The sequence below is a fragment of the Pollicipes pollicipes genome, unplaced genomic scaffold (assembly GCF_011947565.3).
Source record: "Pollicipes pollicipes isolate AB1234 unplaced genomic scaffold, Ppol_2.1 Scaffold_7231;HRSCAF=8579_pilon_pilon_pilon, whole genome shotgun sequence".
Classification (NCBI taxonomy): domain Eukaryota; kingdom Metazoa; phylum Arthropoda; class Thecostraca; order Pollicipedomorpha; family Pollicipedidae; genus Pollicipes; species Pollicipes pollicipes.
In genome coordinates this window covers 4,692,457-4,716,704 of record NW_023597034.1, presented here as the reverse complement: position 1 = coordinate 4,716,704, position 24,248 = coordinate 4,692,457, and the positions used below count along the sequence as shown (strand labels likewise).

General features: G+C 56.5%; 1 protein-coding gene across 1 annotated transcript in view; it reads left to right on the top strand.

The window, feature by feature from the left end:
- Positions 1-1,247: 1,247 nt before the first annotated feature.
- The window catches only part of LOC119109283 (collagen alpha-1(I) chain), a gene marked incomplete at its 5' end in the record, with an annotated part of 52,006 nt that continues 29,005 nt past the window's right edge, over positions 1,248-24,248 (top strand). The window contains 5 exon segments of the mRNA XM_037232878.1: positions 1,248-1,296; positions 20,597-20,779; positions 22,142-22,276; positions 22,648-22,755; positions 23,576-23,648. Of these exon segments, the coding sequence (XP_037088773.1) occupies positions 1,248-1,296; positions 20,597-20,779; positions 22,142-22,276; positions 22,648-22,755; positions 23,576-23,648 (548 nt within the window).

Genomic DNA, 24,248 nt, shown 5'->3' with positions numbered 1-24,248 from the left:
CCCGTCAATTGGCCGTGAATCAATGTTGTGCAAGCTACGATGACGTAATGTAACCATATCGTATTGGGGAGTATATTTACTAAACAGAGGAGTCGTGTTGTGTAGTGTGATCTTTTCCACTTAGAAGTATACCAATAGTTTTAAGTGAGCTTATTTCATAACACCTGATGCTTACCTGAATATTTCCAAATGCGAAGCATTCCCTTTAAGTTTGCATTTGAAAAAATCCCGAACCGATGTTCGTGTTGAAGCTTTATCTGCGCATTGAAATTGGCGGGCGTTCTTTCCCCGGTCACATTTTCTTAAAAAGTCATCGAGAGACCCTTGGGAGGTCCACCAAGCATCCTTAATCAATTACGCCAGAATGTCACTGTTGCCTAGATGAAGCAGATGATTAAGTAGAAGCTTTCATTGCATTTCAAGTTTTGCCACTATCTGCCGGCAGGAAGCGCCTTTCAGATATGATCTCATATCATTGGAACGTCCACTTGAACGAACGCTGTCCGAAATTGAACATCATCGGTGCTGGCGGCGCGTCCTTATGAGTGTCGTCCGTCTGCCCGGCCGCGGAGTCGGCCCATAAATCGTTTACATTGGCTTGGAATGTCCAGACGCCAGTTGCTTATTTAATCGTGGCTGGGGTCGAGGCAAACCAAAATATATATCCAGTGGCTTTGAATAAGCCAGCCTTAGCCGGAGAGGATGCGAGGACAGCGTGGCTGTCCGATATGCAAACACTGCCCGATTGTTTCCCTTATGACAGCAGAGAATAAATAAACTGACTGAGCACGGGATAACGAATAAAGCGAGCGACTGACTTGCTGAGGATAATATTCACTAGTGGTGCATAAGCCATCCATTGCGCAAACTCAACTTGATCAAGCTATTTCAACAAGCTCCAGTATGCGTTTAAAAACGGTTTCGAAAGCTGGACACTGTTGAATACGTTGCTGTGGTATGAGCGCTGTAATATGGTGATCCGTTCAACTTCCATGAAAGTTCGGCGACATCCTTGGGAGAAGTGGGATATCGTGTTTACTGTAGCTGATGACGATGTGGAAAGATGTGAGTTCTGGTGGAGCTTCTTCACACCGTGTACTATCGTCCAGCTATGTGCCTACTGTTTGGTGACATCTCTCACGTATGCATGTGCCTGCTGCCAGGTGAAGCCTTATGCTCTCGGCTCCTCGCATGAACAGCGTCTGTGCTCATTTGTGGTTTACTGACGGAGAACCGATGTGTTTCAGAGTGTCCGCACTGTTCGCGCTGCTCTGCTCAACAACACTCGCTGACCCGGTAAGAGGCATATCCCTCATTGTGCTTTGTTACATTAATCACCTCCTTTTTGGAGTCCTAAAGATCGGGGGTGAAACGTTTCCAGAATAAAAAGCAAGATTTCGCTTCTGTGTGTGTGGTTCTTTCAACACAACACCCATCACCTTCACCCATATAAAAGTTTGATAATGTTAGGGAAGGAGGTTGAGTCCTCCAGACGTGTAGAACGTTTAAGCACGAAAGATAGCATACTACATGAAAGTGAAATGATGCCGTATTCTATTAATGCGACCTGTAAGCGGATGGCCATGGTGCCAGGCCATTAACTGTGTCCAATTAAAGGCCTGAAATCAATAATCATTACCATGCAGGTACGCTTTGACCGCTTCATTTCACGAAATTGTGTTGCGTCCAGTCTAAGCTTTTTGTGCCAGCTCGGAGTACTTTTCGGAATGCATTCAATATCAAACTGGAGCTGCCGAATTTGATTCAATAGGCAATAATGCTTCAACGCAGCGTGTCCCGTGGTGCAACGTATGCATATTTTGCGTGTCAGTCGCACTACCGACATGCCATTACAATTTGCCACACTTTCCGCGTAGCAGGAAAACCGGTGGCAGTTTATTCATACTTCGAGCCCGCTCGTCCGGGACGCGACTCTACGCCATCGTTCCCCACTGGATGGCCAAGCCCGCTCATTCGGGACGTGACTGAACGCCATCGTCCCTCACTGGATGGCCGAGTCCGCGGAGGGACGCGACTGTACGCCATCGTCCCCCACTGGATGGCCCAGTCCGCTCATTCGGGACGCGACTGTACGCCGTCGTCCGCCACTGGATGGCCCGGAGCGCGGAAGGCTCTGGCCTGCTGGGGAGGAGACGCATGACATCATCGCCTGCGTGGCCGCAGCGATGCGTGCCGACTCCGACCACCGCTCTGCAAAGCGTCTGCTTTTTTAGAGCCCCTCTGCAATCCCCGCATCCGGAGAGTCCACCCACTGCGCAGACGAGACGTCCAGACGTCGCGCCGTCCTTCGCGCCTCGTTAACGCCGCGTTCTGCACGGGTGCCCGCCTCGCGCGCACCCTGTTTTGACTGAAACCGTCCTGAAGCGAGGGCGAGGACGGCGACGGGCCAGCCCGTCCCCGCGCGCGCTTCCTGGACCTGCCCAGATGTGGGGCGGGGAGGGGAGCGGCCAGACGCCCCGCGGCGTGAGGCAGGGGAGAAGCGGTGGCAAGCGGTGCACCCTCGTCCGTCACCGGGGCACCGCAGCCGTCTGTTCGTCACGGCCAATGTGGTCAGGCCATTACTTATGGGCCCGGCCACACATATCGGGGTCCGTTGAGTGCAGACTAAGGCCGGTTTCTCCTCGGAAACAGGAGACACCAACCACGGTGACTTTTCGTGACGAAGTGTCGAAAGTGCTGGTTCTGTCGGTTATATTGCTTACTGCGGTTAGATGAGGTATTATTGCCCACAAGTTGCGTGATACGGCTTAAGACGAACAAGGTGACAAAAACATTTGGAGTTGATAGTTGGTATTGCGTGGAGAATATGAAATACAAAGGTAGTGAAGCCAGACAACGTCTGCAGGCAATGTCAGTGTGTCTAATCAATCTGGTATTCGATATCGCGTTCATAACAGCTGATACTGACCGTTTTCCAGGCGATTCAGGCACAACCGCGATCTGAGAGCATTGAAATATGTTAATAATTTTTAGCCGGTGTATTCGCCGAAATCGTGCGGTTGGTGTCACGTTTGCGTATGATTTAGTTGCCAAATTCTGGCACCAATTTCTCTATTATTTTTTACTTTTTGTCATTTTCCCGGTACCGTTGACTTTTTTCTCCTCCGTTAATCTTACATAGTCTCGTGCCGATACCACGCCGGCGAGCCGGCATCTGGACCTGGGTTCGACCAGTGCTCTTCAAATTTCCGTCGATCGGAATGTTTTGCCTTTTCCACGTTGTTCAAATGGTATGGTGAAATTGTGCGAATATTACAGACCTGTCCGATCAAACAGCTAGCCTTCCAGTGCTTGACAATTTATGCAGTCCATTTTGCCAGGCATTGCGCTGCTTGCCACCGATAACTGTATGGACCTGCTATGAGTGGTTTCAAAGATATTTACTTCTATTGTGAGTGATGGCCGGGCCTGGTCGGACCGCTCAGATTAAAAATCATACCATAGATCAAGCAAAATTAATTCGACACAGCCAAACTTGTAGTCAAATGTGATAATAAAAAAGGAAACACCTTGGAGCTTTTCTTATTTACATCTTGAAGGTTTTTCACATCTTGCCACCTTTTGGTGTTCAAGACAACGCATAGCGTTCACTTCAACTCCAAAATACAGATCGTCAAGCTCATTTGGACCTCCCTTGTCATGACATGAGCACTATCCACATCTGTGATTTTTGGAACTGAAACCAACGCACTGGTAAGCGCAGGCATTCATTCCAACGCCTGTCCAGGTTATATCACATCTCTCGGCGACCATCTGGACCCAGCTGCCCCGGTGCGCCCTCGATCCGGACGCGGGGGCTGCGCGCCCCACTGACGCACGTGTCATGACCTGCACCACGACTGCCGCCGCGATAATGAGGCCACGGAAGCGGATGCCAAGTATCGCGGCGTCGGTCGCCGACACGGACGAAACATGGCGCACGCCCGTCTTCGGCGTGGCGCACGTCCGTCATCGGTGTGGTACAATTCCGTCATTGACGCGGCGTACGCCCGTCATTGGCGTGGTGCACGTCCGTCTTCGGCGTGCCGTACGTCCGTCGTTGGTGCGGTACAATTCCGTCATTGACGCAGCGCACGTCCGTCATTGGCATGGCGCACGTCCGTCTTCGGCGTGGCGCACGTCCGTCATCGGTGTGGTACAATTCCGTCATTGACGCAGCGCACGTCCGTCATTGGCATAGCGCATGTCCGTCTTCGGCGTGGCGCACGTCCGTCATTGGTGCGGTACAATTCCGTCATTGACGCGGCGCACGCCCGTCATTGGCGCGGTGCACATCCTCCATCGATGTGGCGCACATCTGCCATGGGTGTGGTGCACGCCCGTCATCGATGTGGCGCACGTCCGCCACCGGCGCGACCCAGGTCCACCATCAGTGTGGCGCATGTCCGCCATTGGCGCAGCGCACATCCTGTGACCAAAGCAGGCCCGTCGTTTGTAGCGGCGCCGGCGCGATCCACGTCACTGCGGATAGTCGCCCGGGTAAGGACGGTCCACTGTCAGCGCTGCTTCTCGCCGTCCCACAGTTTCGGTCTTATGGCTCCACGGTCAGTCTTACAGTCCTGGTATCGCTGTCAGCGTCAGTGTCACAGTCCAGAACCATCCAGAACCGGTAATCCGATGTGGTCTGGAACTGAGCTGATGACGCTACGTCACGGGCCACCGCGGTTTTATAGCACCAAACCTTCTCGTGATCGCACTACCTGCATTCGCGGCCGTGCGCTTGCCCACACCAGACTGTCATCTTCTCTCTTGCACACTCGATTAATTTCATTCTGTCATTTACGAAATGCATGAGGGACCGCCTGGACCTGACGGCCGGCACTGCCACCCTCGTCACCGAAAAAACCGCGCCGAGGCTATGAAGGCGGGACCCGCGCGCTTCCTTGCGCATCCTTTCAGTCCGGCCATTCTGCCCCACGTGAGCTTTATCCGTCTCGTGACGTCACGCGGTTGGTCTACAGGGCGTGACCAGCACCTGGCCGTGCTCCTTGAACCGCCGGCCGCCCCTGCACGCGCTCTGTCGACGTGATGAACGAGCCGGCTATTTTGGGAGCGGCGGCTCGTCGTGACGAGGACGACGGCCTTTCATAAGGCGGAAACGGCGGTACGGGGACTGCGGCGCGCTCGGGAGAATCAGACGGCGCGTGTCCTTTAATCTGAGGCCCCGAGACAAGTGTTTGTAAAACGGTGCGAGGACGTGACATGGTCACAATTCCAGCGTTTTCCGTTGGACGTCAAGCATGTTGTACGGTAGCCAGAATTTGTTTGGAGGGCAAAATACAAATTTTCTCAGGCCTCCTGCGGATTCAGGCCAAACTCCTGCAACAAATCACTCAGTATCTGGGACAAACATGTTGGCTCAAGGAAGGCATGTCCCCTGTGCCCCCCCCCCCCCCTTTACACTGTCCTGTTGGGAGTGAACACTTTATGTTCATCCTTCGACCGGAGGTGGTGGACCGGGGAGGGGAGGCCATGGTCTGCCCACTTAAGTTCGACATTGCAACTTTGGTGGTGTATAGAAAGAGAAAACTTAAAAGAACTATCTGGTAATTTTGAGATTTACTTTAAGGTTATTCTATCCTAGCACCACTAAATGTGGTACATCTAACGTTCAGAACGGTGGACAATTTAAGCCCCCTCCCCCTCCCCCTCCCGTGTTTGTACATATGTGCGTCCAAGGATGGGCGGGCAGTGCTCACTGTCAGCGGGAAACGCGATATTTGTAATGAATGCTCTCAGCGAGGCTCGGTCAAATGCTTTACTGTTTTGATTTTTGAACCACTTTGAATGGCAAAATTTCAGAAGACGTTGATCACCGCTTGATTTAACTTTTCACCTGGGTTTTATGACGTTGAGTAACTGTACCGGTTAAACGGAACCAACGCTTTTCGTCATTGAGTGAGAACATGAAGTATGTCAAAAGACTAACAAGTAAGCCTTCATTTCAGCGTGAGTGAAATGGGAAAAGCAAAAAGTCAACGGTGACTTTTCCTGTGTCCTCACATCTTGATCCATTTCACGTTACTACCGCTGAACATGGTGAAAATAGCGTGGTTTTGCATTGCTCTTATTGGTCATGTTAGGTCCTCGAATAGCAAAATGAAAACATAATTTGGCCAATGCCGCCAAACGGGCCCGATATCTCTCTATCTCCTAGCGCCCTCTCGGGCCTCGCTCTCAAGATCTCCTCGCTATCGCGCTCTCTCGGCTCGCTGCGTCTCTCCTCTCTCGCTCTCTCTCTCTCTCTCTCGCTCGTCGCTCTCTCTCTCTCTTCCTCTCTCTCTATCTCTCTCTCTCTCTCTCACCTCTCTCTCTCTCTATCTCTCTCTATCTCCTCCTCTCTCCTCTATCTCTCTCTCTCTTCTCTCTTTGCTCACTCTCTATCTTCACGCTTTTGCACAACCCAATTCCCCATTCTATGGTGAATTACTCCTCCCCTCATCACCCTTTACCAGTTATGCATTAACTCACCTACTCCCTTACTTGCAGTTACCCACTTGCTAAGTACTCACTTACGTCTCATTCACCTCACACACAGACCCACTCTCACTCTTTTCTCCATTACTTTCTTCCCACACAGTTCCCTTTCGTTTGCTCTCTCTTTCTCTCAATCCCCTCAGCTCCCTTCAGCTCGGCGATAGCGACAAAAAGTATCGCTCCGTCTATCAGCCTGATCGTGCGCTCTCTCCGTCGGGGGCTCCGGCGACACCCTGACGCCGCGCGCCATCCGCCCCGCTCCCGGAGCCGGCGTTTTTGCACGGCGCACTCTACCTCCGTTAACACCTCTGATGATACGCGCGCGGAGTCCGTCAGGCAGCGCCGGAAGGATCCGGCTCTTTTTGAGCTCCTCAGGCATTTAAATCGCTTCCGGCTGTGAACTTTGCAGATATCATCGTAACGCTCTTGGAGACTGGACTGAGCTGAGTTTCTCATTGTTTCGCTCATGTTTCCTGCGACCAAGGAAGATCTCGTGCTCCAACCGAAGAATGTTCTCTGCGACTTTTGCCAACAGAGGAACTGTGGGGTGGGGGAGGGAGGGGGGGGGGGGAAGCAGCCAAGACATCCGCCCAGCCATCTCTTTGGGCCAACCGCCAGCTGACTGCCGCGCCAGCTGGACGGTAGGGGCGCCACCTGCCGCAGCCGCGCTGCCACCGCCGCGTCGCGCCGGATTTCCGCGCGCGCTCGTTCTTATCTGCCGGGCCGGACGCGTTTTTTACTGGGCCACTGCGCGCGGCGCGCGGCGGCGGCGGCGGCGACGGTGCGGCGCCGGCGCGGGCGGCGTCTGGCGCTCCGTCCCAGTGACCGAGATGTGTTTACCCGGGCTCTGGTTGCGCGACTGGTGCCGCTGACCTGTGCCGTCACCCGGGCCGCCGCGGCGTGCAGACGAGCGGCGCGCCGCACCGTTTTTGCACGCTGCGGTCGTGGGCATGCCACCCGGCCAACAGAGCTGCAGGCGCGCACCCGGGGCGGGCCGAACCGCCGCCGGCACAGAATGTGCATCGGAGCTGACCGTTAGCACAGCTCGAGGAGCTGGTGGCTCGGGTTGGCATGCTGCACATTCCAGAGCGGGCTGATGTTTCCGCTGCTGACCAAGAGAGCGGGTTGTGGAGATTTTACTGTCTTAGAGAGCCAGCCATGCTCTGCAGTCACCCATGTCCTCCAAGCAGCCCGGGTGTGTTTATTTTGAAGTCTTGGAATTGAAGTAGTGCATATCAGGAGCCTTGGGTACAATGTGCGCCAACCCTCGAGACATCGCCTTCTTGGATCAAAAGACCTCAGTATCTCAGACCCAACAAACTCTTCCAGTTGCTCGGAAGCGGATCCGAACGTTGCGACCGTCAAGAAAGGCTTCTCGAAACTGCTGTTTAAGCAAAGCATGGATCTAGAGCGGGTGTTCTTCGGGATGGCCCATCTCTTCGCTTGAAAATTACTCGATCTCTTGATTAGAATTATGAATGCATTGGATCGTTTGTCATTGTAACTAGCTATTTCCTCTCATCAATACTTTGAAACCAATCGATGTTCAACAGAACTGCATTTCGATCGCCTTAGATTTGGTTTCAGGTAATAAGTTTGCTAGGACTTACGACTGACTGCGGTGCACCAATCTCGGGAATGAGAACCTTTCAGATGTTTTCTCTTAGTGTGCAACGGCACAGCCAAGGGCCCATACCTCTACACGAGGTGTCGGAGGCTTATATACAATGTCTTACATGTCATTATGTCCAGCCCATCCACCGATAATTCCGAGGACAAGGCTTCGCTCGCCGAGATTGCGTTTGGACCACCCAGCTCAGTGTGTTGCCGACCGCAGCGACGGCCATGATTGGATCATCGTCCACTTGTCGCAAAGGCCGTCGCTGCCCCGGCGAATGTGCGCTTCAAACGCGCACCGTGCGTGGGCGGGGCGTCTTGCACGCCGCCTGCCTTGTTGCACGCCGTCTTCTGCACCAATTGAGGCGGCCGTTATCCAATTGCACAAGTTTATGCGGCGCCGCGCCTGGTGACAACGCACTTTGTGCGATGTCACTGGGCGCGGAGCGCAGTGAAGGGCTCGGCATGGATGGCACTGGGCGGACATCCCGTGCTTGAGGCGGTGACGGGGCGGTGACGGGCGGCGCCGCTGCCGCCGCTGCTCTGTTTACCGGGCGGCGCGGGCGGCGCGTTCGCCCAACACCACGTTAAGTGACCGTCCTGGCCGATTTCTGTCTTCTGCGGTGCGTGGAAAGGCAGGCAGTGTTTCGCCCTCGTCCTTGCTTTTGTTGGAGCACGATCCTGATGACTCGAAGTTAGATGTGCTTGGTTTCTTTAACGTGATTGGTGATACTCAAGGCACAGGCTTAAGTATTCCACGCGCCACATGTGTGCTGTGTGGTCTGCAAATACTCGATTCGGTCCTGCAGATGTGGCAGTGTCGCGGGCTCACAAGCTAGCATTTCGCAGCTGGCTGAGCCCAAATCGATGAACGAACAGTGTTAGCTCGCGAACGGCAAGAAAACGTGTGAAAGGTGGACCGGCATCTGGCCTCGAAGTCTCCCTTTCCGGTCAGCTTTTTTAGAGACCACTGGGCCTGGACAGCGGGCCGACGTCGCAGCCCCGGCGTCCTCCCGGTGCGACATCACAGGGTCGCTGCTGGCGCCGCTGACGTCCACCGGCGGGGTGGCACGTGATGCCCGCGGGGCGCGACGGAGGGGTCGCGGCCGGGGCGGTGACGGACGGCGCCGCTGCCGCTGCCGCTCATTGTTTACCGGGCGGCGCGGGCGGCGCGGGCGGCCAACACCAAACAGCGGCCGATCAGCGGCCCGCTGAGCGGAGCGGCCGCCGATTGGTTGACCGCGCTGCCAGCGTCACTTACAGCGCCGCGTACCGCGCAGTGGGGGTCATGCGGGGGAGGCTGCCCCTCCCCGCCCCTGGGTGGATTCCTGGATCGCCAGCGCAGCTGCTCCTCTGGCGCTCGTCGCTGATGAGGTCACGATGTCCCTCGCTATCACGTTGCATCGCGGCGAGGGCGGGGGCGTCTCCGGTCGCTCCGCTCCATTGCGTAGTCCTTTTTGTACCGGAAGGCCTACGCCGGGTATGCCGCTCTTTTAAGGCAGCGGCAAAGAAGTAACAATTGGCCATACGACCAAACGACAGAGGACGGCGCCGTTTGTCCTGCCCTAGGCCAAGCGGATGACCAGTAACACCGGCATCATCACCCACCTTGGCACAGCACGTGCATTCATGTTTCCTCTCGCTTTCTTATTCATTCCTGACTCCTTTTAGAAGTCAAAACGCTACCAAACGGGTACATGGTGCAAGCATATTCATGGAGATACGTGTCTTCGTAAACGTTATTGCGCATTCGTGCAGTCCACAACAAGGCAAGTGTGCTTTGTCCATGCCGCCCGCGGAGAAAGAACCGAAATGAACAGAAACTGTACGAGCTACACAGTGTTGAAGGGAGCCTCTCCTTCTTGAATCTAAATGCAACCGACGTTTCGTTTGAGAAGGGCAAAGGGTCAGGCAGCGAGTGTATTTACCATCCGTGATGGGCGAACCTGGTTAGCTGTCAGAGATCGTGACAGCGCACTTTGTGCCACAGAGCTCCAGACAGATGCACGCAACTTGCTTGGGGAGGTAGATGGGCGCCAGCTGTGAAGGCGGTTGTGCTATTTGAAGAGCGTGGTTCTGGCAGTGTTTTGTTTCGGTTGTGTGATTTTCTCGGAATGTTGGGTGGTGAACAACAGCCCAATCGATATAAGCATGTTGAACAATAATATCTAATTTTGCACTGCCTGTCACGCGAGCCTTTCAAGCAGGGAGGGCACTGAGGCTCGCCCAGCAGATTCGTCTCGCCCCGTCTGGATGAGGCGCTGACGCTGTGGCCCAGCAGTTCCCAGCCCGTCTCGCATGCATTGGACAGTGCTCCGAGTTCACATCAGCTCCGCCAGAGGACTCTGGGCCCGTCTGGCCGGCGACGCCGCCTCGGAGCGCGGTCGGCCAGGCGGCGCTGGTTGTTGCCGCCGGCGCCTGAGTCAGACTGTTTGTGTCGCCGCGGCCGGAGAGGTCCTGGAGCGGCCGAACCAGCCCTGAACCCGAGCTAAAAACGCCGCCCCCGCCGGCGTCAGCGCCCGGCGGCGGCGGCGGCGGCGTCCGCCCACGACACCGCCGGCTCGGCCTGTCTGTCGACGGCGCCTGCACCCGTCGGCGGTCTGCAGCGCGCAGGGGCGTGCCGCGTGAGGGTTGCGGGAGGTGCGGAGATGACGGGAGTGCGGGGCTGACCGGCGGCATATACCGTCGGCGGTCTGCAGCGCGCAGGGGCGTGCCGCGTGAGGGGTGCGGGAGGTGCGGAGATGACGGGAGTGCGGGGCCGACCGGCGGCACTCACCGTCGGCGGTCTGCAGCGCGCAGGGGCGTGCCGCGTGAGGGGTGCGGGAGGTGTGGAGATGACGGGAGTGCGGGGTCCACCGACGGCACACACCGCCGCGGCTAAGGGAAAGAGGGTCAGTTCAACACCGGTACTCAGGCACTGGTGTGTTGGAAAAAGTTCTCGGTGACATTCCTTATCTCCGGTCGCGGAAGCACTATGCCAATGCGCTCATGTCACTGCGACGACGTACCACCATGGACGACCTTTCATCGTCGCTCAGTCTCATCACTGTTTTAGCCTTGAGATAGCGTCTGGAGCGGGATGCCTTTGAGCTCCCAGTCCTGATCACTCTATCGCGAGTACGAGTGAGACTTTGCAGCTGTAAGCCTGGTCGGCCCGCAGCCGCAGCACCACCTATGCTCTGCTCAGTTATTGCCGCTATGCCGCCAGATGCATGCTCGCGTTTAGCTTGGATACATGGGTGGATCCAGGGTTACAGGACAAGTCGGACTGGCATTCAAACCGGATATTGCTGGGGTTTTGACACCTCCAGCTTCTCACCCCGACTCCCGGGATTCCCACCACTTCGACAGATACTTGACAGGGTTATGTTACATATTGGCCTGTGCTGGATGGGCATCTTACATGTAGTATGCCAAGTCAACCAAGCTGACCCACAGGCTAGGTTGAATAATTCCCTGAGTCAGATCTTTTCTAGGCCGAGTGCGAACAAATGCCACAGGTTATTCTAAACAACTTCCAGTGGAACTCGGCCTAATAACCAGAGGAGCGTAATTCCAATGTGATTCCGGCCAAGGTGGAGCTGACTTCTTAATTCGATTCGATTCCGCTGGTGAAAAGCTTGGGTCCCGCTTGGAGAGGGCGAGATTCGCCAGCGACTGCCTGCCAGCCATGAAGGCTCGCCGTCCAGAAACCGCGGCCGTAATCCTTCATCTTAAGCCGTCCGTTGAGTTGAGAGTGCTCTTTACTGATCTGTTGGGCTTAATCTTCGCAGTGAACTGCCCTCTGCATGGACCCTCATTGCAAAGCCATCCATGAGAGCAGTCAGTAAAAAGTATAAAGAAAAATAGAAGTGTACATTCAGAAACGCGATCGGCCACTGAGTCATGCCTCGTGCACATCCGCGCGAGCATTTACATTCCAGCGCTGCAGCTGCATGGCCTGTTCGTCTGTATTCCCCTGAGCTAGTGTCAATCGTCGGATCATTGCTCGGGAAAGTCGAGCAAGCAGCTGCTGACCTGTTTATTTGCCTTGCTCTCCACTGTTTGCGTAACCAAACACGATCTCCGTGGAGTTATTGACATCATCATTTGCTCAGCATCATCTGCTCTTCCAGAGATATACTCCCACGTCAGAGGAGCCGGTTTCTGACAAGCGTGATGCTTCAAAACCATAGAACCAGTACGTTCAAGCTTTCAGCGCCTTTTATGTGAGGAGGCCTTGTCTATGTGAATGCAGACGAGAAGTCGATGGATTCTTATCTTCTTTGCTGATGGAACAAAATAAATATTTGTGTCATTTCTGAACTGAGTGACAAGCTTTCCCTCTTTCCACCATCTAGCCTCCTGTCGTGCTGCTGTCCATCCTGTGTTTCTTCCGATGGCTTATCAACCGCACGAGTGCCTCAGCACTCTCCTGTGCACTACAGCTCGCGAAAATGGCAGCCAACATAGATATCGCCACTGGGACCCGGCCCAACCTCATCGCACGGCTCCATGTCCGTTCTCCGCCACTCGCAGCGTCACCGTCGGCGGGAGAGATCGCGGTACGTGTACGTGCGGAGCGTCTCACAGGGCGCGGCTCCCGGGTTCGCTCTCCGCCACTCGCAACGTCACCGTCGGCGGAGGAGTCCGCGGTACGTGAGGAGCGTCTCACAGGGCGCGGCTGCCGGGTCCGCTCTGTGCCGCTCGCAGCGTCACCGTCGGCGGGAGAGATCGCGGTACGTGCGGAGCGTCTCACAGGGCGCGGCTGCCGGGTCCGCTCTGTGCCGCTCGCAACGTCACCGTCGGCAGGAGAGTACGCGGTACGTGCGGAGCGTCTCACAGGGCGCGGCTGCCGCGTCCGTTCTGTGCCGCTCACAGCGTCACCGTCGGCGGAAGAGTCCGCGGTACGTGAGGAGCGTCTCACAGCGCGCGGCTCCCGGGTCCGCTCTGTGCCGCTCGCGCAGCGTCACCATCGACGGGAGGGTTTCAGTCCGTGCGGAGCGTCTCACGGCGCACCGACTGTGCCTCGGCCGGCGGTGCCCGGCAACACCGGCCGGCCGGCGGCGGACGTAACTGGACGCGGTAATGCACGTCCGTCTGACTCGGCCGCGCGGCGGCCGCCTCTGCTCCTGTGTTGACACCAGTCGGAGGAGCCCGGTCGGGTGGGGATCTCCCGCGCCGACTCCGGCTTCGGAGGTGCTCAGGTGTTCCCAGGAGAGGCTGATGAGCGGGGTGCTGCGCGACAAGCGTCGAGGTGGACGAGATGGCCAGAAATGGCTAGAACAGGCGGATGTGGTGGCATGGCCTCCGCAGGCGGACAAATGTGGCGCTCTTCTGCTGAGGTCATGGCAAGTCGAGCTGGAAAACTCCAGAAAACTGACAACATTTTTTCAACGCAGACTTTTTCAACGGAAACTGACTCGGCACGTTCTGGCGTCCCTGCTGCATAGACGGTGGGGTAATTAATGGACGTCCTAACTGGACACAGTTGAGACTTGGAGGCAGTGATTCCGGTAGTAGTTTCGCACCGTATTATGGCCAAAACCGGCATCCTCACTCCCATCACTTGGCGCAGCTAACGTATGATGCGTGCCGCTGTGCCCCACACAAGCATTTTCCCGTAACCCTGGGGTTGCTCGCACTTTGGAGTGCAAATATTGGCATTTTGGCGCTCTTAGGAGGTTCCGAGTGCGTCTATTTATGTTAGCGAGCTCGATGTCAAATTAGTGGTGATTTCTTTTAGCAACTTGGAAAATGTCTGTGCTTTATTCTGAAGAACGACTGCAGTCTTATCACTTCTTTGAGATCTGGCCACAGGAAAATATGTCGGATGGGGAATGATCGATCACGGGGGCACACCCTCATACACCTTTAATATACGCCCAGCAAGGTACAAACAAGCCTAATTTGGTTATATCTGATGAATATTTATTATCTTAATTATTGTTAACTGAAAGTTTTCATTTCGTTGTTGTTTCCCGTTGATCATAAGCTTGGCGGCTGGTAAGGTATTTTTCATATTTTCATTTCCTGCTTCGATTGGTTTTCCTATCGTTTGGTTTGGGTTGGTCGGTTAAACTTGATTGCGTTGGATGCTTCGCCATTTTATCACTTTCCGTTTTTTCGGCGTAGCCCCATCGATCTTCTGTTGATATGTTGCCAATCGATCATTTTCCACTTCTCTGTCTGTCATGCTATGATATATCCTCTCGATATTTGCCTTTCCATCATTTACATTTTAATTTTTCATCGTTGTTATTATATGCTTCCCTTTAATTGTGGGATCGCACCGCGGCAACGGTGCGTTTGCCAGCAGCAGATCAAAGCTAAACCACGGCCACAACAGAGAGACTTCTGATTGATCGCGCCCTCATCAAGCAGGCACACTTCTAAGTATTCTCGAGTCTTCGACCAATACCCACAGAAGTTGTTGCATACCCCACTCCGCCCTGTCATGCGTAGAACTACGCCCATTTCCCCACCCGTTAGTATTCACGACTCGTTGGGTGGTGCATTGAACCGTTCTTTATTGGCAAGGCGAACCCCATTTGCTTTTTCCAGTAAGCACATTCGACTTGTGACGCAGCTAGCTGACTTACCTGTGGCTTCACTGTCGAAGCCTTTTTTGGAAGAACGGTGTACGGTGACGATGACGCGTAACTCATGAATAACTGCGCAACTGCAGTGTCCAAATGCACCACTGCTTCATGCTTCATGTATCCATGGGCCTGCGACGCCATGGGTTGTGGCGCCAGTGAGCGTAGGTTAGTTAGATTTGAAGAAGTGGGGCCGGGCGGGTCTCGCTCACCCCGGAAGCACTCTCAGACGGGCCATTCGCGACCTCGCCGTCGCCAGTCGTCGTGGGCGGGCTCATGTCGCCTACCGAAACATCCAGGGCAGCAGACGCCGCGCGCGGGCCAGAGTCCAGCCCACATCCGGCCGGTCACGTCCCGCCGGCGCTGGCCGGGCCGCCGCCAGGCCGCCGCCGCCGGCCCTTTTGACCGCACGCGCCGGCCGCGCCGGCCGCTGGGGCGCGGCTGGCTCGTGTTCCAGGGCGGCGGCGATCGCCGTAATGCGAACCCAGCCCGCGCCAGCGCGCCGGTCGAGGAGGCTCTGTTGTACCCAGCGTCCGCACGCGGAGTCGGCGTCAGATCGGGCGGGTGTTCTGCGAGTCGGAGTCAGAGTCAGACTGCAAGGTGGAAGCAGGGCCGGTCGAGTTTCGAGTCGGTTTTGACGCGATCTTGATGGAGGATTGGAATTTGTGTGGTCCTTTTTTGCGGATAGTTGGAAGGCTAAAAGAACAGAATCAGGCTGGATATGATTGAGGTTGTGTGATCTCGAACGCAGTTTATCGTTACGGACCCTAGGATAAATGAGATTATGCGCCGAGATGCCCCGATGCGAAACATGAGTATGGGAGATAAGTGATCGATATGTCATTATTTCGAACAGCTGTACCCAACAGCCTAGAACAGTATCATCCCTAGAGATAGCACAATGCGTCAGATTCCTGTTCTCTTCGGCACACCACACGCATTATTTTAGCTTGTCGCATTGCCCTCTGCAGCTCCGGTCAATTGCCATTAGTCTCGGTTCGAAGCCCGATCATCTTCCAGTTTCGGTCTTTGCTCTCTGAGCAGAGGCCACCATGAGGATGTCACTAGATATGACGGTCAGGGGCACAGTCAGGATGTATTTAAGGGGGGGGGGACCTCTGCGAGTAGGCATCATGCCTATTTCATACTCTTTTTGATGGGAATCATTTATGGTGAAAAACGAAAAATCCGGCCCGATGGGGGTCCGGGCCTCCCCCACCCTTGGTTGCGCCCCTGTAAACGGTTGATGACGGACAGCATCGTGGCGAACAACAACCAAAGTACTGAAGATACTGCCCAGCGTTCAAGCCTCCACCTCACTTCGTTCATTCGTCGAAACCTTACGTTTGCTCGTCTCTCAGCATAAACACCAGCCTCACCTCCAGCAGCATCGAGCACACGCGTCCACTGCGCTGGTCTCCCAGCGGTGCCCGCATAAATCGAGAGGCGTTCGTGGGTTTACATCACGTTCACCGGTGCACTAACAGCGGTATTGTGTGTGGGTGCGTGCTGTTTGTGCACGTGCCACGAGCCGCAGACAGCCGTCTCCCACCGCATCCGGTACTGGCCAGCCGCCGGTGCACAGCCAGCCGGCGGGCGCCACGGCATCGAGCTCAGCTGGGCTCGGGATCGAGCTGACTTGGCTCGGCTGAAACGTGTAATGCAATGAGAGCTATTGTAAACGCAGCGACGATAAACGGCAGCGTACAAATAATCGCCTCCCCGGGTGCTAACTAGCCGCGCAAACTGACGTTTTTTATTGGCGGCGCTGGCTGTGCGAACCCACCAGGCCGACGACAGAAGCCAGCCCCACCCCGTGGCTGTGTTGCCAGCGGTGCGCTGGCGGCGGCCGGGCGCCTTTGAAGTCGCCGACAGCTGCGGCCGCCCGTCCGACCGCCGGCGCTGAGGCGCAGTGCGCGTGCCGCCCCCGCCAGCTGAGCGGCGCAGTCAGCTGACTGGGCCCAGCTGCGCAGTGCAGTGTCCCCGTCAGCACGCAAACACGCAGCTTGTCAACAGGGCGACGCTGCGGTGGCGTGAAGTCACCGATACTGTGCTCAGAAAACAGCTCCGGCGTTGTTTTGGCCGCCAGCACAGCTTGCGCTTCCGGCTGGTGTTACAGTGGTGGAGAACTGGACCAATTGGAACAAAATCGTCGCCAAAAGTATGCAATCGCGATGCCCATGAACAGAGAGCATGCAGAGACATTGGCCACCGGAGTTATGAACTTGCGATGTCGTGATGTGTCCAGATTTGATGGCTGTGGGATGCTCCCAAAATGCCGACTGAACGCCACCCTTCCTCCTCCAATAACCACCATGCTACCCGCTTTTTAATAACAGTCATGCTATTTTTTCATGTGAAATGATGCATTCAGCATCTAAGGTCATTTGGCGTTGACATCTTTCACATCTCCTTATAAGGTGTGGGATGAGCCTTGGCCGACGCTGAGACACGACCACACGTGGCTGTGAGGCGGGCGGCCTCCTGACTCTGCTGCTCCATCCCCGCCACCTGTTCCTCGCTCCTTGTGCGTAGCTCACGTACACGCTGTGCACACGTGCCTATTGCAACGCTGAAGGCACGCTGTACGCATCGATATGTGGAACTGCGTTTGGCTATGTTTCTGAACTACGCGTTGATCGCCAGTTGATTCGTCGGATCATTCCGAACCCACTGTCCTACGTCGCGTTATCGTATACGGACAACACTTTTCCGGTGCATAGAGAATGACGCCTAAATTTGGAACGTGCTTCAAGAAAACACGTCTTATGCATGTAAATATTTACTCGGCAAAACGTGCAGACGCTTCTGCCTTCCAAAGAAATAACGTCACTCCACTGACAAAGTTTGAAGCTATCCACGCTCTGGCCCGAGTCCCGCGAGCAGCAGCTGTCGGCCGGACGAGTTCGTATGCTGGGGCGGAGACTGGCAAGCGGCTAGCGCCTGGCCGTCGGCCGCCGTGACAGCTGCTGGCCCACAGAGCAGGGTCGGAATCCTCCACGCCACTGCGAGCGACACCTGACACCGGCATTGTTTACATTCTGGAGGCGGTGGTCGGCGACCGGGCGCCGCCCGCCGGCGTCCGGACCGCAGACCACCGCCGTCCGGGTCCGTGTCCACTGGCGCCCGGACCGCGCGTCCGCTGACGCAACGGGCCGCAGCGTCCGGGGGCGCCGGGAACGCCGCGCCGCCGCCGCCGGCCAGGAAATGACCCGGACAGCCGCAGGTGTGATGAGTAACCTCTGGCGCCGGGGGAGCTCTGGCCCACGGTGATCTCAGCCTTTGGACGCCGGTCGGGGGACGCTTGTGGGTGTCTGCCGCGGTGCGTCTTGGGTAGGATATTCTTAGAAAGGCGATGCCGTCAGACCGAACGGAAAAACGGCTTTCGAGAGGCGGCCTGTTTACGTTTGGCGTGCATAATGATTTGCCTTGCTGACGTGTTGTGCTTGGCGCAGCGAACTGGTGGGATGCCTGGCGGTATTGAAGTTGGCAGTGGTGGATTTGTCGTACTGTCGATTGTACAAAGCGTCAAACCGATTGGTTCCAAAGAAATGCAGCACTGTTTGCAGGGACCACTTTTGCATGGACAGCGAAAACGAGAGGGATGTGGGGACAGCTGCCTGATCATTGAAAAATGGCTTAAAATCTATGGCGTTGTACGGAAAGAGTTGAGGTGAAAATTTTGCTCACCTCCCCTCATCCCTTAGTTTCAGAAGATTCACTGTCACTGCTTCTTTGGGCCGCCAGTTGTTATCCTCGTCTTATCTTTAAAGGATGGAACAGTCGCCCCGTCTCTGCATTGTCACACGTTGACGATGTGTGTAGGTGAGCCGCAGCGCGAAAGCTCAGCTGGCCATGGACCACTAACGACGAGTTCCCAGAAATCGGCACGTTCGCTCCCGCGCGATTTCACTGTTTATGAGAAACGCTGTCAAATTCAAGGCAGCGCCCCTTGACACATCGCAGAGAAGCGAACTAAAACCCGGCCCACTTAGTGTTTGTATGAGATAAGCGCGCCGGCCGTCACGGTGCGTCCAAAGGATAACAAGTTCGTGTGTCAGAGACGGTATCTGCCCAGCGGTGGCATGCCAGAGGCAGTCTGTAATAAACTATATACATACGCACGCGTCGCGGGCCAGATGGTACCTTCGAGTCCATGAAAGTGCGTAACGTCCTACTTTTTCGCAGCGCATCTAGCGAGGAGTTTTGCACATTTTTGACTGCGAAGACAAGCTATGCTGCCAACACCGAGCGTCGGCGCCAGTTGTTAAACAAGCAACGAGCTTTACGTTTACTTAGAGCCGCATTCCTCCTCATGAAGCTTCACTCGAGCCCACCCGTTACAGCCAGAGCGGACCACGCTGGAGGTCAGCGACTCTGCACACTACCAGCGCGCTCCCCAGTCTGCATCGCGCAAACTGACGCCGAGACATCGCTCGTTAGCATAACAAAACTCGCCGGCGTGACCTGATTCCGCTGCAGCTTTCATCTGCGCCCCAGAGCCTGCCGGACGCCCCGGGCCCTCGCCGCCGGTGTCCGGCACATGAGCGGCTTAAGCACGAGCTTGTTGTTCCTACCGCCTCGACGGCAGCCGTTGGCGAGTCCCTGGGTATAGTCGGTGGGAGGCTGTTGGTTTAGTTTGGCCCGTGCAAACTGGCAGAAAATAACCGTGGGTTCGTGACTGGATTCACAAAGCGAAGTACGGCACCTGCGCCGCCGTAGGACGTTGGCTGCACAACAAATGAAACTGAAAACCCCAGGTCCTTAATCAAGCCCTCGGAAAGCTGGACAATATGTTTCAAACGCCGGGTTTGAACTACCCATTGCTACGCACATTTATGCACCTTAAAACCGTTGCTGTACATGCTGAAGAAGGCCGTGTAACACAAAAAGTTAAAGTCGTCGCACTGATAACGGGTAAACAACCCTATTTGTTACCTTGCTGTTCACAAGATTTATACGGCCTTGCTAAAATGTAAGGTAAGGGAGGCTGCAGCATCGGCAATTTCGACATACACACGCGCGCGCGCACATACCACATTAATGTTGCGCGACTGGTCGTCCCATCCTTGCGTACTCAAAGAGGCCGCCTTCGCCGGCGGCGGGGGAGGCAGGGCGGTGGGGGTGGGGGGGGGGGGGGGGGGGGTGGGGGGAACCGCCGGCGGTGACGGCGTCGCGGTCGTGCCGGACGACTGCCGCCGAGCGCAGCGGCCCGCGTGGGCGGCTGCGCTCGGGCAGCCGCCAGCTGCGGCTCGTCAGCAGGGGGCGGGGGGGGCGTGCAGCAGGACAGGCCGGCGGCGGCCGCCGGGCGCGGCTCGGCCGTCCGCTGCCGGCGGCCCGGCGCCGGACCGACAGACTGGACTGCGGCCAGACGCCGGCCTCTCTGATGGGCGTCGGCGTGTTGTGAACGGCTGCTGACGGCGGGATTGGAGTTCGCTCGGCGCCGGCTGATGGGGCCGTGTGTTCCCGCGGCGACCGTAGTCCGCTTCGACGTGTTGCCGTTCGTTGCCCGCTGGATATTGGTCGGGCGTGTTGTTGTTGGGGCGTGAAGACAGATGCTTCTCCGTTCAGCAGCGCCCCGGGCGCGAAATGGCCAGCGCAGTCGGCACGCTCTCAAACTCCAATCATCATCATCATCACACATACACGAAGTATTAATAACCCCGGCCCGACATGGGGGGCTCCAGTTCTCACATAGCAAGCAGTGAAACCGTCCGCAGTGTTCTGCCGAGGGGGATCAGGGTTTTCCTATCCGTCCGTGTCCATCCGAGACTCATGTGCAGATCTGCGCAACTGCATCAGGGACTCCAGTGTCCAACCGTCCGTGTCCGCCGGGGGCCCGCCAGCATCCGTGTGCCCATCTGCACCGTCCACTGACCGGACGCCGTCCTCTGCGTTTTCAGCAGGTCGATTACTCGCGGCCAGCGCCGGTGGACGGCCGGGGCGACAACTTCGGCTATGGCTTCTACCAGACCCGCGACGGCCAGACGGACGTAGAGCCACGGCCGCCGGGCGCCGCGCAGAAGTGTGGCGCCGGCGGCTGCGGCGCCGGTGGCTGCAAATGCGTCGGCGAAAAGGGCAGCAGGGTAAGTGCCGGGCTGAGGGTGCAGTAGGAAGGCGCGCGACGCAATGTGGGGGCGGAGGCGTTCAGTGACGTCGTTCAGTTCAGTGACGCACCGTGCGCTATGCCAGGGGTGAAGTATGCAGCTGTTATGTACTCCGGTGCATCGCGCGACGGACGGGCTGCATCGCGGCCGGTTGTGACCGGCAAGCTTGTACTCCGTGCATCGCGCGATGGACGGGCTGCATCGCGGCCGGTTGTGACCGGCAAGCTGTGATGTACTCCGATGCATCGCGCGATGGACGGGCTGCATCGCGGCTGGTTGTGACCGGTAAGCTGTAATGTACTCCGGTGCATCGCGCGATGGACGGGCTGCATCGCGGCTGGTTGTGACCGGTAAGCTGTTATGTGCTCCGGTGCATCGCGCGATGGACGGGCTGCATCGCGGCTGGTTGTGACCGGTAAGCTGTTATGTGCTCCGGTGCATCGCGCGATGGACGGGCTGCATCGCGGCTGGTTGTGACCGGTAAGCTGTTATGTACTCCAGTGCATCGTGCGACGGATGGGCTGCGTCGCGGCTGGTTGTGACCGGTAAGCTGTTATGTACTCCGATGCATCGTGCGACGGACGGGCTGCATCGCGGCTGGTTGTGACCGGTAAGCTGTATGTACTCCGGGCATCGCGCGATGGACGGGCTGCATCGCGGCTGGTTGTGACCGGTAAGCTGTATTGCACTCCGATGCATCGTGCGACGGATGGGCTGCATCGCGGCTGGTTGTGACCGGTAAGCTGTAATGTACTCCGGGCATCGCGCGATGGACGGGCTGCGTCGCGGCTGGTTGTGGCCGTAAGCTGTTTGGCAACAGAGGTCGCTGGTTCACTTGCGTCGCAAATGGGTTGTTGTTGTGCCCAGCCGAGCCACCAGTGCGGTGCTGCGCAAGGATTGTATGACAGCATGCTTGCTCAAGGACGCATCTGTCAACGTATGCAGGAACATCGGTACAGGTGAACGTTTTGGGAACGGGCGGGTGGCCCGTCCTGACGACACGTCATTGGTTGGATTTGAGTTTGGATACAGGGTGTGATGTCACACATCTTCGGAACGTGGTTGACTCGTACCTTCCGGAGGGGCTCCAACACACCTCACCTAGCGCCAACGTGTGCCGAAGTACCGCGTTGTGGAGTGCCGTGCCATGTGTGTCGTGTGCCTGCGGCTATTCTCAGGCCTCGAGCAGTATAAAAGACGGTCGCTCCGGCCGCCAATGTACCGCCTTCGCATACCGCTGCGCCTCCGGCAACCGATCTCGACACTTGCTTCAAAGTGAGTGCGCCGGTCACGCTGCCTGCCGTGACCCCGCTGACCTCTGACCGATTCTTGCGCCCTCAGGGCGCCCCTGGCTCCCAGGGACCGGCTGGCGTCAAAGGCCAGCAGGGCTTCCCCGGCATGGAGGGCCTGCCCGGACCGAAGGGCCTGAAGGGCGACGGCGGTCCGCAGGGGCCCAGAGGCCTGGTCGGAGACCGGGTGAGAGACAGCGGGAGAGCGCGCGGGGTCGGCTTCTTTGGACTTTAAGGTCTGGTTTAACTTCCGATTAAGAGAGTCGCAGGAGTGCAAGCCATGCTGAGGAATGGAACTAGTGGCTTTTAGTATGCTTTCACCATTTCATCCATCCATTTGATGCCGGACGATGTTTAGTTGTACCTTATACACGGGCAGGATGCCCAGTTCATGCACGCATCCATGTTTAGCACGCAGTGTAAGACGTGCCGGGCCTCGCCAGGCCCTGGCTGGACCTTCCCTCAGAGAGCGGTGTAACGCCCGATGAGGTCCGGCCTGTCGTCGGCAGTCGCTTGAGTCCGGGCAGCGGGGCGGTAACGCACCTGACCTACCCGCAGGGCAAGATGGGCATGCCGGGCTTCCCCGGCATCAACGGTATCCCGGGCCTGCCGGGTCCCGCCGGACCGCGCGGGTTCCCCGGACTGGACGGCTGCAACGGCACTGACGTGAGCACCCAGCCCGCGCCGCCCGGCCCACTCGTGTCAGCCGCTCGGCCTCCACGGCATGCGGTTGTTGCCGCAGCCTTTTCCTCAGCATGGGCCCTTTGGCAGCCCGATGCCTTCATCAGCTGCGTACCACTTTACAGCGTAGAGGCGTGTCATAGCATTATAACGCAGTGACCTGAAGCCCATACTGCACAAGCGTTCGTTTTATTTTTACCTTTGTTCTGCATTAGCTCTAGTTGAAAACCTCCACCGTTGTGATGTCTATTTTGTGTTCCAAAGCCTAAGGTTTCTTCTCGTCGCATTCACCTTATAGTTAACAAGGTTTGGATATTCCTTATAGCTTAAAGTCTGAACAAACACGATGTCAGTGAATACTCGAAAAACTGTTTTATTAGCGCATGCAGTCGTACTTGAACGTTCCCAAAACCAATACCGGTCCTAGTGTGTATGCCGCACCTGTATACAGCTCCATTTGACCAACATGTGGAACTATGCGCAAGCAATCTGCGACATAAGTGCGCTTGTTCTGCCGCTCAAGAGGACGCCCTTGTATGTACGCACTGCTGATCAGTTATGATGAGTAGCAATTGTCAAAAGCAGCCCTCAAACAGTCTTGTCGATTTTGCACATGGGGCCGAAAAGTTTTTTTGTGCACTCTACATTCGCATTTCGTGCCTTGGCCTCTCAGCCCCTAGCAGAGATGTCCGCCGAGCGTCCCCCCTGCCCTGTTCACATCTCTGGGCCAAGTGCCCGTCAGAGCTGTGGCCGAGCGGTCAGCACGGCTCCAGCGACCCCCTCCGACTCTGAGCTCTTTTGGCAGGGATCTCCCGGCGCACCGGGCACCGCCGGCCCGATCGGCCCGCCCGGCTTCCCTGGTATACCGGGCACCAAAGGTGAGCCGCGTCCCCTAGCCGGTCACAGGGCACCGGGTCACCGAACCACATCCGAGTCGGCGCCGACGAGGTGCGGGCCTCGGTCACCGAGCCAGGGTCGATGCGTGACTCTATGTGCTACCTGCAGACCATTCGATGCCCAGCACTGGACCGGGAAGGGCTTAGATGAGCTTTGGTCTCTTTAGCAGCGACTTAGCGCGCTGGCAACTTTGTAATTTATCACTTTCTCCGCTGGACGGATTATGGAATGCAATGCGGTTATCAGAAGGGAATGTGACAGCTTGCTGCGCAGTCGAGCTAATAACATATTATGGTAGTAAAAAAATTAGGTCGTTTCCTCAGCCTCGGCGTGAATCGGAACTCTTCACGCTCACGCTTCGTGTGTACGTGTCTGTCTTTCGCCACGATCAGTGTTAATGTGTCTGTGATACTTTTGCTATGATCAGTGTTTATGTGTCTGTCATACTGTCGCCACGATCAGAGTTTATGTGTCTGTTCATACTGTCGCCACGATCAGAGTTTATGGTCTGTCCATACTGTCGCCACGATCAGAGTTAATGTGTCTGTCATTACTGTCGCTATGAGTCCGGTTCACACTGT